Source organism: Suricata suricatta, chromosome 5 (assembly GCF_006229205.1).
Source record: "Suricata suricatta isolate VVHF042 chromosome 5, meerkat_22Aug2017_6uvM2_HiC, whole genome shotgun sequence".
Taxonomy (NCBI): Eukaryota; Metazoa; Chordata; class Mammalia; order Carnivora; family Herpestidae; genus Suricata; species Suricata suricatta.
This window is the reverse complement of record NC_043704.1, coordinates 154181032-154194834: the sequence shown is the minus strand read 5'-3', so window position 1 is coordinate 154194834 and position 13803 is coordinate 154181032. Positions and strand designations below refer to the sequence as shown.

At 54.7% G+C, this 13803-nt stretch overlaps 1 protein-coding gene and 1 long non-coding RNA gene across 2 annotated transcripts; both read left to right on the top strand.

Moving 5' to 3' along the window:
* Positions 1-4309: 4309 nt before the first annotated feature.
* On the top strand, positions 4310-4633 carry C5H3orf35 (chromosome 5 C3orf35 homolog). Its single transcript, XM_029938794.1, is given in 3 exon segments — positions 4310-4454; positions 4457-4518; positions 4520-4633. Coding segments are annotated over 3 exon segments (321 nt in total).
* Positions 4634-4761: 128 nt separating this feature from the next.
* Positions 4762-12178, top strand: LOC115292966. The gene is made up of 3 exons (XR_003909269.1): positions 4762-4836; positions 5329-5479; positions 11498-12178. It is a non-coding gene; the product is annotated as an uncharacterized LOC115292966 (long non-coding RNA).
* Positions 12179-13803: the final 1625 nt, after the last annotated feature.

The window sequence follows — 13803 nt, the reverse complement described above, 5'->3', positions numbered from 1 at the left end:
GTGTTTCTTCTGCCCGAAACAAACCAGAGCTTTGTGTCCCCCTTTTCCCAGACAGCAGTGGGCACACCACGCGCGCCCCGCCGCCCCTCGCAGGCCGTCCTCCGGCTCCCGGAGAGCGTCCTCGGTCTTCCCCCGGCCGCGCCGGCGTCCCCGCGTGGCTGCGCCCTCGCCCGCCAGCCCTGCTGCTGAGGGCCTGCGCTGCGCCCCGTCTCGTCACTGTGGCTGTGGTTGAGGACCAGGTGCGGATGCTGTTGTGTGCTCTGGAAGCATCTCTTCAGGGAAGAGGTTTTGGGTGGAGGAAGCCGTCAATAGACCCTGGGAGCTGCATGGGGTCCGTGTCCAAGCGCAGCCCCCGGGGAGGGCATGTGCCCGGTGCCCAACGGAGACGAGGCCAAGGAGGACGATGGAGAAAGACGCAGGGAGCCAGGGACAAACCCCCAGCACCCCGGGGAGCAGGACGCGACCCCTCCCTCCAGGGACGGACGCCCTGGCCTTGGCCGCTCGTCGGGACCTCAGAGCTGCTGGGAGCGGTGCTGCTCTGTGTCCTGTTCCCTCTGGGAATCGGCCTCCCGGCGCCGCCTCACCGGTCCTCTGCTCTCGGGACATGTCCGCGTCTGATGAGGGGGTTGAGGTCTCCAGCCACCGTGGTGGACGCGTTCATGTCTTCGTTCTGAGCGTCTGTAGTTTGAACACCATCTGCCTCGTGTAGAGTTTGCACATTTCCCCCGCTTCCTGTTCCCGTCTTCCCGCATCCGTGGCTTGGTGTCCGACATACACTGGCGGGGGGGGGTCTCAGTCCTCACCGCTCCAGACATCTCTTCTGTGCCGTTCTCTCTTCTCCGGTGCTCCGTGGGCGTGTGTCACACGCGTGTTACACGTGGGGAGCGGCGCCGCGGCCCCGGGGCACGCCGTCCACCGTCTCCCCATCTTCGTCCGCTCCGCTGTTCAGTTCTGGAGATTTTCGCTGGCACACGCCCCGGCCCGGGGAGCCCCTCCTCAGCCGGGTCCCAGCGCCGACGGGGCCCCACAGAGGCTTAGTCTTCACTCCTGTCACGGTACCTGGGGTCTCCAGCGTTTAAAAAAATCACGTCGTAGAATTTCCCTGTGTTTGCATTACCCACCTGCTCTCATGTGCTGTCTGCTTCTTCCACAAGCGCCCTCAGCGTCATAATCAGTTATTTAAACTCCTGGTCTGATCATTCCGACATTCCTGACCGATGCGAGTCTAGTTCCGATGTCTGCCTGTGTCTTCAGACGGCGGACTTTGCCGTTTTACTGTGTTTGCAACTCGCTCCTGCACGGTGGGCCCAGACAGCGAGTCTTTTTGCTCAGAGAGACCGCAGCACACCGGATACAGAGCCAGGTCAGCCCTAGCCGGACTTGGACTTTGACACCGTGAGTGATGCTCCCTGCCTTGCGGAGAGGGGGGTGTGTTCTGTCCACGTATGTGAGGATCGGAGATCGTAGGCCCTGCGTGTTACTGGGTTCGGCCTCAGCCCTCTCCTAGCTGCCCGCCACCCACTCCCTTGCTGAGCTGTGCCGCTTCGTCCTCTGTGGTTGGGCCTCGTGACCAGTACTGCACATGCGTTATGAGAAGAACCAAAAAGCTCAGAGTGAACTTGCCCATGTGAGACCTTCCAGAATTCTTTTTCCGCCTCCGTGACAACCAGCAGCCTCTGCTCCGCTGCCTACTGAGTGCACGTGTGTGGGGCAGAGGCCTTGCTGCGCTGCAGGGGCCCGTGAGGGCCGTGAGCTCCAAGCCGCTACGGCCTGGAGGCCCCTTGCTAACTTCGATAAGGCAGCTTGACCTGACATCCTTCTTCAGGTCTTGACTCACACGTCACTGTCCTTTGTAAAAAATGTTTATTTGTTTGTTTGTTTTTGGGGGGAGGGGCAACGAGGGGTAGGGGAGAGAAAGAGAGAGAGAGAGGGAATCCCAAGCAGGCTCTGCACTGTCAGCATTGAACCCCACATGGGGCTCCATCTCATGAACCTTGAGATCATTACCTGAGCCGAAATCAAGAGCCCGGCACTCAACCGACTCATCCAGGCCTTTCCGGATTTCTGAATAAAATGGCAGCTCCGCATCCACCCAAGTCCTTTCCGTCTTCCCGACTTCCTAGTTCTCCGTGGTGACCACCCCACGGCACATCATAGAGTCTGCTCAGGTCTTCTGCTCATTGTCTGCCTCCCTCCGGGGCGCCCGGGGGGCTCTGTTCGTTAAGCATCCGACTTCGGCTCGGGTCCTGATCTCACAGTTTGTGGGTTCGAGCCCCTCGTCGGGCTTTGTGCTGACAGCTCAGAGCCTGGAGCAGGTTCAGATTCTGTGTCTCCCTCTCTCTCTGCCCCTCCCCTGCTCGTGCTGTCTCTCTCTCTCTTTCTATGTCTCTCTCTGTCTCTGTCTCTCTCATTCAAAATAAATAAATATTTTAAGAAAATTAGGGGCGCCTGGGTGGCTCAGCCAGTAAAGCATCCAACTTCGGCTCAGGTCATGATCTCAATGGTTCGTGGGTTCGAGCCCCACATCAGGCTCTGTGCTGACAGCTCAGAGCCTGGAGCCTGCTTTCGATTCTGTCTCCCTCTCTCTCTGCCCCTCTCCTGCTTGCACTCTCTCTCTCTCTCTCTCTCTCTTTTTCTTTTGCTGTCTCTCAAAAATAAAATAAACATTAAAAATTTTAACGTGTTACTATCAGTCTCCCTCTGCCAGCAGACCGTGGACCCGTGAGGGCAGCGGGGGAGGGGTCTGCGTTTGGGCGGCATTGAAAGCAGACTGCGAGACGAGGGCTTTGGTGCCAGTTCTTCATCTATCCCCTGATGCCAAGAGAGAGGGCTGGGGGAGGGGAGACAGGAAGGGGCAAAATAAGGAAGGGGTGTGTTAACCCGCTCATCACCGCTCTGGAAACTGGGGCTCAGCCCTCCGAGGCCCTCTGAGGGCCCCTGTCAAACCAGCCCCCGGAGACTTTCTACCTAGGATTAAGAGCAGACACCTGGAGCGTCTGTCCCCAGCTCTGTCCCCCGCTGGCTGCCCAGGCGGCCGTGTGCGCGGCCGAGCGCCTCCAGGGCCAGGAAAGGCCTTCGGTGGAGAAGCAGACGGGCGGCCCGCCATAGTTGCAGGTGGGCAGGGGCGCGTGCGGGGGCAGTGGGGGGGCGTCAGCAACAGCCGCCACAGGGATGTTTCTAAATTCTCTGATGTATCTCCGGCCCCTAAATCTTTGAAAGGAATGAAAATGGGCCCTTGTAAGCATGTCCCCGGCACCCATTTCCCCTTACCAATTTCCTGTCTATTTTCCTTTGAAAAACCACTTTTCCCGACTTCTCAGCCTCGGGCTTTGATTGGGATTGTCCCCACCCCTACTTCCTGGGTATAGGCCACTCCCTGACCCTCGAAGTCTTAATCCAGCCAATGGCTCTTACTTACCTCTTGCCCCCCCCTCCCCCTCATCACGGTGGTCTGTTCAGGGACAGACGTGCCACTCATTTGGGACCAGTGTGACAGAGTGAGTTCTAGGGCTTGCGCTCTCTTTCCCTGAGTGATGTGGTGTGAAGGTGTGAGGTCTGGAGCAACCACAGCCATTTTGGCACTGTGAGAAAGTTGGAACTTCCGGACTGACTTCATCAAGCCGAGAGAGAAAGCCAGTAGAAGGTAGGGAAGAGAGGGAGAGAGCGTGAGTCTTTGGAGATGTTTGGAGCTGCTGGACCAAATCTCACTTGAAGCCACGATTAAATCTAGGTTTTTAATTAACATACCCGATAAATACTCTTTTATATTATGAGTCGCTTTAAGGTTCTGTCACTTGTGACCGAATGAGTCCTCGCTGATTCTATACTTAACTCACAGGCTTGTTTTGAGGTTTAAATAAAATAGCATTTAGGGGTGCCTGGCTGTCTCAGTGTGTAGATCCTGGCGTGATGCGCTTGAGTTCCAAATTGGGTGTAGAGATTACTCTTAAAAAAGATAACATTTCGTAAATGCTGTTGAACACAAATGATGTCAGTGAATGGCGACCAACACTGGGGTTATGATATATTTATTTCTACAGTTCTGGGCACTTTTTATTCTCCTCCCTCACGCTGGCATGTTGATATTTATCTCTTTGGCATTATTCATTCACTCTCTGCCCCAAAGGAGAGGGCCTGAGGGCGGGGGCCCAGCAGCCGTGGCCCTCGGCAAACGGCGCAGCGCCCCGGGGGGCAGTTCGGTCCCTCCGACGCCCATTTTCACTCTCCGATGATATTTGTCTGTATCCAGCGCACACGCAACCGTCTCCGGTCCAGTGCGCCCAGGTCGTTTTCAGAAATCTGAATCCACATGAAAACAATGGCAACAAGAAAAAGGTGCAAACTTTCCAGAACAAGCCCAGATTTTGAAAATGTGATAAAGAGGTTATTGTGTGTCCGAACTTCTCACACAAGAGTTGGAGGAGACTTAACACCAGGAATAATAAACAGAGGAAGACAGCTAATGTGGAGCAGATGGCCCTGCGGGGCGACGCTGAGCGTTTCCACATCTTTCCCCTCGGACCTTTGGACACTAGACGACTGAAGTCTGGTTTCTTTAGTTGAAAATAAAGTTGACGTGACTGGGGAACCTGGAAACACGGCTGGCTTGTTTTCTGGGTGCTTCGCAGACTGAAGTCTTTACAAAGCTACGGAGGGGCAGGCGTTTGAAATTCACACTTAAATCCTGACCACGGCTCCATTTCACAGGCAAGAAGACTGAGGCTTTAAAAGCGCAAGTCACTTACTGAAGGGCACGCAGCCAGCCAGAGAGTGAAGCCAGGGCAAGTCCTGGGTCTGTCTTGGCATACGCCATTTTTCTGCAAACTCGGCTAAGAGGTGAGCGGAGAAAAAGGATCATCGTCAAATCAATTTGAAAACCTCTGAGATATATATATATATATATATATATATATACACACACACACGCAAGCATATATATCACAGAGAGATTCGACATATATGTGAATATGTATAATATGTATTTTTATACAGTCACAGTCTTATTGAGGTATAATTACCCTATAATAAATTATATATATTTAAACCATACAACTCGATACACTTTGACACGTTCATGACCTGTGAGGTCGTCACCACAGTCAGGGTCACGAACACGAGGTTTCCTCCTGCTCCTTTGTAGCTCCTCCCCCCATCCCACCCTTCATCTCCGATGGCCCCTGATTTTCTTTCCCTCACTGCAGATTAGCAGCAGTTTCTAGAGTTTTCTATCAATGGAATCATACAATATATATTCTCTTTTTGGCCTGTCTTCTTTAGCTCAGCATGACTGGAGGCTCCTTCACATGTTACATGTCTGTTCCCTTCTAGACTACGCTCCTCTGCAGATGGATGTTTACATTGTTTCAGTTTGGGGCTGTTACAGATCAGGCTGCTGGTGTGTCCCTGGCCCCTGTGTCTGCGGGACAGAAGCCGCCTTTTCTCCTGATAAATACCCAAGAGTGGAGTGGCTGGTGATACGGTAAGTATATGTTGAAGTTTCCAAAAAATATTTATTTGTTTATTTTGAGAGAGAGAGGGAGTCCTAAGCAGGCTCCACACTGTCCTGATGCTGGCTCGAGCACACAACCACAAGATCACGACCTGAGCAAAAATCAAGAGGCGCTTTGTCGACTGAGTGCCCAGGAGCCCCGTGTGTTTAGCTGTTTCCTGCAGTGGCTCGTCTCGCGTCCCCCGCGTGAATTCGGACCCCACTCCCCCTCACCTCCTCCCCAGGACAGCCAGCCGTTCTAGTTACACTTGACTTTTTCGTAAGTTCTTAAATTCTAATCCCAGCGTGGCTAACGTGCCGGGCCGACACGCGGTGGAGACTCGGCCTCTGTACCCGACTCAGGGCTGGCACGAGGGCGCCCCTGAACCTCCATGGCCTGTGCCCCGCCCCCAAGACCGCCAGTGTGTTCTCTAGATGGCGACTCTGTTTCTTGGTTTGCCTCTTTCTATCTCCCCGGCCTTTGCTCACTTGTTTTGTTTCCTAAATTCCACAAACAAACAAAGTCAAACGGAATTTCTCTTCCTCTGACTTATTTTACTGAGCTCTCTACGCTCTAGCTCCATCCCTGTTGCTGCAAATGGCAACGTCTCGTTCCCTCCGATGGCTGCGTCTGTGCCTGTGCGCCACCTCCTCTGTACCCAGGTACCCGTCAGCGGCCCCTTGGGCGGCTTCCACCATTTGGCAGCCAGTCTTTAAAGTTCTGCCATCCTAATGGGCGTGCAGTAGGGTCACCTTTTCCGACGGTTTTGGTTTGCATTTCTCCATTAAAACCAGTAAGCTTTGCAGGAACCGGAGCAGGGCTGGGCTGGGCAGTCTGTCGCTTCTGTTTCCTGTGCCATCGGCTGAACTTAGTCAGCACCGAAAGGGACCTGACAGCGCCTACTCTGGGGCCATAGCCGGTCCCCACCAGGCACTCAGAGCTGCTCCTGACCTATTCTCTGGTTCCTCCATGCTTTCCGGTCCTTGGACCCACCTCCACGCTCTACTTATGTAAGAATCCTCTCCCATGTGTGCCTCAGAATAAGGATCCTTTTCGGGGCCCCTGGGTGGCTCAGTCGGTTGAGCGTCTGACTTTGGCTCAGGTCATGATCTCACGGTTCATGGGATCGAGCCCCGCGTCGGGCTCTGTGCTGACAGCTCAGAGCCTGGAGCCTGCTTCCGATTCTGTGTCTCCCTCTCTCTCTGACCCTCTCGTGCTCACACTGTCTCTCTCAAAAATAAATTAAAAAACATTAAAAAGAAAAGGAAATGAAACTCTGAACACTCCTCTCCCAGGAGACTGTTACACCAGAGAGGACACGTGTCCCTGCTACAATTGACAGTGTCAGCCCTTCCCCCTGAGGGACCAGGCAGGTGCGCAGAGCCACTTGGGCCCTGCAGGGAAGCCCAGCCCCCAGGTGAGGCCACTGACGAACCTCCGTTGATACCGTGTGAAACAGCAGTGAGGATTGCCCAGCTCAGCCCTGCCCGATTCCCGGCCTGCATAGGGTGATGTTCAATAAAATGACCGTTTTATATCTTATTTTGTTTTTAAAATGTTTATTCATTTTTGAGAGACAGAGAGACACAGAATGCGAGCAGGAGAGGGGCAGAGAGAGAGGGAGACACAGAATGTGAAGCAGCTCCAGGCTCCGGGCTGTCAACACAGAGCCCGATGCAGGGCTCAGACCCATGAACCCTGAGATCATGACCTGAGCCAAAGTCTGATGCTTAACCCTCTGAGACCCCCAGGCGCCCCTAACTTTTTTCCATGCTTTTTATGTCCATAGGTTCTAACTTCTAGGTGGTTGTGAGCGACAGCCAATGTTTGGTCGCTTTCTAAGATCAGTCAGGGTGTTTGGGGTGAAGATGACCCCCAAATCGTGTCGTGATGTCACCTGGAGGGCTCGTGTAAATGTTCGTCGGGTGAGGGGGACAAGCTCTTTGCTTCCCTGGAACGCTAGCAGTCTAACCGGGGATGGTGGCCAGGACACTGCCGCGCCGCCTGGTGGCTGAGCCGGGGGTTCGGCCCCCGGAGCCTCCGGCCCGTGTGCCTGGGGCTGGCGTGCGTCCAGAGAGGCCTGGACGAGAAGGTCGTCCTGGCTGGACGTGGTGGCAGACAGATGCAGGGACACGGTGACCTTCCTTTGTCCTCGCTCCTCTCTCTGAGCCAATATTCTTCCCAACTGATGACCTTGTCAACCCCCGGTGCCCCGGCCATCCGCCAGCTGCCTGGGGTGGGTACCGAGTTTCCACCCCGGGGCTTGTGAGGGGACCCGAGTCAGACCCCCACCTCGAGGCCCGGGGACGCCCGCCACCCGCCCCTGTGGACGCGGCCTCAGTGGCCCAGGCGGGGTGGCCGGGCTCTGTGCCCTCCTCCTGCTGCCCCACAGCTGCCAGCGCAGACCCTCCCCAGACACGCGGTCCCCGGGCGTCCCTCCTGCACCTCGGCTGGTGTGCCCCGGTCTGTGGCGTCACCAGCGCAGACCCCAGCCTTAGCCCTCGTCCGGGGAGGAGGCCTGCGCCCAGGAAGGAAGGCCGCCTCACGTCCCAGACTCCCAACCACTGTCCCCCCTCAGCCTGCTGTGCGTGGGCGGCTCGCCTGTGACAGGGCCCTGCCATCGGGGGGACTCCGGGCCCTCCAGGCCTCACTGCGTGCTGCTGCACCCCCGCCACACCGCCGGACAGACGTGTGCATGTAGAGAAGATCATGCCTATTTTGCAGCTCGGCATTTCCAGCACGGAGTCCCGGGCTCTGAAGCGAGGCCTGGGACCCTTGTCCGACAGCCTGCCCCTCCCGAAGCCCCTCCCGGGCGAGGCACCGGCTCTCTGCACCCCGTCCTGGCTCCTGGCTCTGTCCCGACGCCGGCAGCTGACCCCGGACGCATTCAGTTCTGGACCCTTAGCTTGTGGATGTCCCATCACAAGGCTCCCTTGCCCCGTCTCGCACACGCATGTAAATACACGTAAACAGACACACACACACACACACACACACACACACACACACACACACCCACGGCAACGTCTCCGAACCCCACTGCGTTTAAACCAGGAAAGCAGTGGGTGGGAGTGCGAGGCAATGGCTGAGGAAGGCGTCGCGGGAGTTTCCGCCGACGGGTCACGTCTGGAAAGCTGGGAGGCGCAGGCGGGTCGGTTCACCCAAGTGACTGTCGAGGGAGGGAGCCCCGCGGAAGCCGCCCAGCTGGCCGGGCCACCGACGTGAGCCTGAGGCCGGGCTGTGCTCCTTTACACCCAGCCCGGCGCGAGGTGCGCCTGAAGCCCGTGGGAGCCTGCGGTCCTGAACTTCTAGGCCAAAGAAGGCCCTAAAATAACCCGCTTAACAACAAAGCTCCCTGAAGCACAGGCTTTCGAATTTTGTCTCTTTTGCTCCAAACAAAAACACTTACTCTTTTAAATTTTTTTAAATGTATTTTGACAGAGACAGTGTGACTGGGGGAGGGAGAGAGAGAGAGAAAGAGAGAGAGAGGGAGGAAGGGAGGGGGAGAATTCCTCGCAGGCTCTGAGCTGTCAGCACAGATCCCAATGCAGGGCTCAAACTCAGGAAACCATGAGATCATGACCTGAGCCGAAGTCAGTGCTTAACCAACTGAGCCCCCCAGCGCCCCAACGCCTATTTTTTTCTTAAAGGGTAAAATAGAGGGGCGCCCGGGGGGCTCATTTGGGTAAGCACCGACTTTGACTCAGGTCACGATCTCACGGTTTCCTGAGTTTGAGCCCCACATCGGGCTCTGTGCTGACAGCTCAGAGCCTGCGTCAGATCCTCTGTCTGCCTCTCTCTCTGCCCCTTCCCCACTCTCTCTCTTTCTCTCAAAAATAAATAAGCATTTAAAAAACCAAGAAGTACAATGAATGGCACAGTAATAATGGCATTACGTTGCTTGACATTTTCCATTTCTGCCCATGTGCTAGATACCCTGCGATGCGCTTTACACAGCTTACCTATCGAATATTCACGAGGAAACTCTGGGATGATCTCCTTTGTGCAAATGGGGAAACTGAGGCTTTGAGTTAAGTAACTCCTCAGTCACATACCTGATGCTATAAACTGAATATAAATGCCCCCCACATTCATATGTTGAGGTCCGAGCCCCATGTGGCAGGGTTTGGAGTAAGGAAGGAGGGTAAGTGTGACTGTAAGAGATGGGCCTGGATGGATTGCCGTCCCCACGCAGACAGTGCCTGGGAGCTGGTCCTCCGCACTCTGCGCCGCCCCCACCCCGCCTTCTAGAAACACCAACATTTAAGCATTTTTATGTTCTGACAAGTGTCATGCTAGTTGTGATATTTGAGCGGGGGGGAGGGGAGAAATATTTTAAGCCCTTGGTGTATGGAACACAGATGTATCCGAACACGATGGCTGCCGTTTCACTAAGTTTGGATCGCTGGAAAAGTCATTCTTCCTCTGAGCATGGAAGCAGGTTGCACCCGATACTAACAGACTTCTGGCTCATGAAAGACTTCAGTGGGAAAGTATTTGCTTAAATCTCTGCCTGCCAGTGCCGTTGGAGGTTGTGATAGTGACTGACCTTCCCCTGAACTTTCTCAGTTTGAAAACCATGTGGAAGTGTAGTTTGTCCGTATGAAAACTCAGGCAGGTTTGGAAGGACTGACATTGCGAAGTGCATTCAGCTAAGTATCGATGATCACCGAGAGAATGATTATCTGGGGTGGGAGTGGTCTAGGCCCTTCTTATTTTTCTCTGCCTCTTTTGAAAACACGGGAAGGAGCCGTGTGCCTGGGGCCGCTGGCTTCCACGCAAGGGCGGCCTCCTCCCGCCGGTGCCGGCGCAGCCCAGGCGTGGGAAGCGGTGTCGCCCCCCCACTCCGCGGTCCGCACAGGGTGGCCACAGTCAGGTAGTGAGGCGGACTGCAGCTCCCGTCCTTCCCCTGTTACACCAAGGTCAAGTTTCCTTCTCATCTGGATGAGATCTGCACGCACAGCTCCCGATCTTTTTTCTCAAGAAATGGCAACATCTATTAATCAACCAGTAGAACATCACAAAGACTAATGATCCTTCTTTTTTTGTTGTTTTGTTTTGTTCTTATTTTTATTTATTTTTTAATTTATATCCAAGTTAGTTAGCCTCTAGGGAAATGATGATTTCAGGAGCAGAATCCAGCGATTCGTCCCCTACGTATACCCCCCACGGCTCATCCCAACAAGCGTCCCCCTTAACGCCCCTCACCCATCCAGCCCGTCCCCCCAAAGCCCCTCCAGCAACCCTCAGTCTGTTCTCTGTATTTAAGAGGCTCTTGTGTTTTGTCCCCCTACTTGTTTTTGTCTTATTTTTGCTTCCTTTCTTTATGTTCATCTGTTTTGTATCTTAAAGTCCCCGTATGAGTGAAGTCATGAGATACTTGTCTTTCTCTGATTTCGCTCAGCAGAATACCCTCTAGTTCCATCCATGTAGCTGCAAATGGCAAGATTTCATTCTTTTTGATCACCGAGGAATACTCCAGTGTGTATACACCACATCTTCTTTATCCATTCAACACTTGATGGACACTGCACTCTTCCCGTACCTTGGCTGTTGTCAGTAGCGCTGCTGTAAACAGTGGGGTGCACGTGTCCCTTGGAAACAGCACCCTGTGTCCCTGGGATAAGTACCTAGGAGCGCAATTGCTGGGTCATAGGGTAGTTCTATTTTAGCTTTTTGGGAACCTCCACACTGTTTTCCGGAGTGGCTGCGCCAGTTTGCGTTCCCAGCGGCCGTGCACAAGGGCTCCTCTTTCTCCGATCCTCACTATCTGTTGTCGCCTGAGTTGTTAATGTTCGCCACTCTGACAGGTGTGAGGTGGCACCTCACTGTGGCTTTGATTTGTATTTCCCTGATGATGAGTGACGCTGAGCACCGCTTTGTGTATCTGTTATCCATCTGGATGTCTTCTTGGGAAAAGTGTCTATTCATGTCCTTTGCCCATTTCTTCACTGAATTATTTTGGGTGTTGGGACTGGTATGCTGATCCGCTTTTCTGTCTCTCACAGGCTTCCTCTTGGGTGACTCTGGCCTGATGGGCCGGCACCCTTCTCCATCTCTGCTGGCGCTCTCAGACAGTCCATACGGCACTAAGGACAGGTCGCTCCGTCAGCAAGAACAGCCCATGATCTCCACCGTAGCCATTACTGACACTTGAGATGAACTTCCGAATCTGTTTTACAGGCCTGCGCGTGTTTAGGTGCATGGAAATCTACATATTTCAGATCACACTGGGCGTGTGTTAAGGGGCCTGACCCCCCCTTCATGTCCTCTGGATGTCTGTCCTCGGTATAGACAGTTGTCCACGATCCTTTCCTAACGGGCTTGAGTGCGTGCAGACCCAGCCAGAATCTGGCGAGAGCAGAGCCGAGAGTGTGTCCTGGGAAGAACCAGGCTAAAGTCTTTAGGGCTAACTCCGAGGAAGACCTGCCTCTCGGCGTGAGACGCCGTAGGGCCCGCGCGCTCGAGAGGGTGAACCCTGTGGGCGTCTGGGGGCCCCGGGACCACACGGGGGGTGAGGGCTTCTCTTACTGCCCATGGGTGGAGGGCAGATGGAGGGATGCTTGCCGGAGTCTTCTCCCGCAGATCTGTGGAAGGGCCCTCAGTTAACTGGTCATGGAATTTCTGGGTGACTGTAAGAGGAGGAGCTGGGATCTTGTCCCTTGTTCATGCTGCACTACGAACTTGGAGCCGAGGACAGTGGTGGGGAGGGAAGGGAAGGTGACGGCGAGGGGAGCAGCCGCTGGAGGGGGTAGTGACCGCCCCTTTGAGGCTTGGTCCCCTTGCTGGATCCGTGCTGGGTGGCAGAGGGGGGTTGGAACGTGTGGTGGGGGCTGATGGGAGACCGACGTAGCACAGACGCAGCAGGTGCTCGGGGCAGAGAATGCAGAGTGAAGCCACCGGCTGGGTGACCACAGAGGGTACGGCTGCGTCTCACAAGGACTGACCACTGCCTCTGGGCCTGCTTCGGATTAAGTCCCTCGGCAGCAAGTTTGCTGGGCCCCCCATTCGTGGAGCCCGCGGTGACTGCGTGGCACACCGTGTGGGTGCGTTACCCGCAGGAGGTCCCCCAGCCCTTCACGGACGGAGACCGCCTCCTGTGCCCCCAAACCTGCGCTCCAGCGGCAGGGCTGGGCCCCACGAGGGTGCGGGAGACAGCAGGTGCCCCGGCACGCCTGCACACGCGTGAGCACAAACACACTCGGCCTCCAGGTCCTCTAGCCGCTTTGCTGGCATCGAGGGGACAGGTTTGAAACAACTGAACTTGAAGTCTGAAACAACAAGACGAAGTCCTCCTGAGCAGAGGAGACGGTGGACAAACTGGAGGGTATGGCTTTGTGCTCGGGTGTTTACTATCAAGACAGGCTGCTGCGGGCTGGGCGGCGGTGGGAGAGGTTACGGGAAAATACAGACCACTGTGTGCACGGAGGCGGACGGAGGCGGGCGGAGACGAGCCAGACCTTCCCGCCTCTCGAGACAGCTGCTCAGTGGTGTGTTCTGTGGGGTCCGTAAATGCAGGCCGGCCTCTCTCTTCCAGAACTTAGTCATTTAGTACTTTGTGATTTTCACTATTGCAAAGCTACCACAAAAATCTTTCCGCAAACATTAAAAAAATCTTATATCCAATTGTTTTCTTATGACACGTTTCTAAGAGGTGAATGCTGGGGAGGACAGGACTTTGCAATAATTATCAGATTGTCAGCATCTGAGGTTCAGTTTGTGCAGACGAGTGGGGAAGAGGAGGTGCATAAACAGCAGGAAGGTCTCAGGATCCATTTCCAATTGACCAGCAATCAGTAAGGCAGCTGAAATCAGAAAGTGATTTAGGAAGGAAACATTGTTACTTTTACATATTAATTTAAGTGCAATTTTAAGAGGTAGTCCTGCATCCCATAATAGGCATAATACACAGTAATGCGAGGCACTCAGATACGATGTGCACTCAGAGAGAGGCTTTCTGGATGAATTCGGTTAGCTGGGCGAGCTGTTAGCATATTAAGAGGCTAAGAACATACTGATTGAAGCAGATGATGAGACAGCTCTCCGAAGCAGGTGTCCCCTTGCGGAGCTGTTGGCCTGAACCGGCTCAGCTGGTCACCAGCGTCTGCCGGACGGGGGGGGGGGAGTTTAAGTCAGTCGTGGTTCAGCCACACGATGACGGTCCCCGCTGCCATTAGAAAGATAAGTCGTCCCATAGGGAACATTCGTAACATAAGCCCAATGACGGGCTACGCCAGGCGCGGGGAAGAAGCCTGCTCCTTGAATGGCACAAAGGATTTCTAGACGCGCCCGAGGAGCGGGCTGCAGCGGCGCC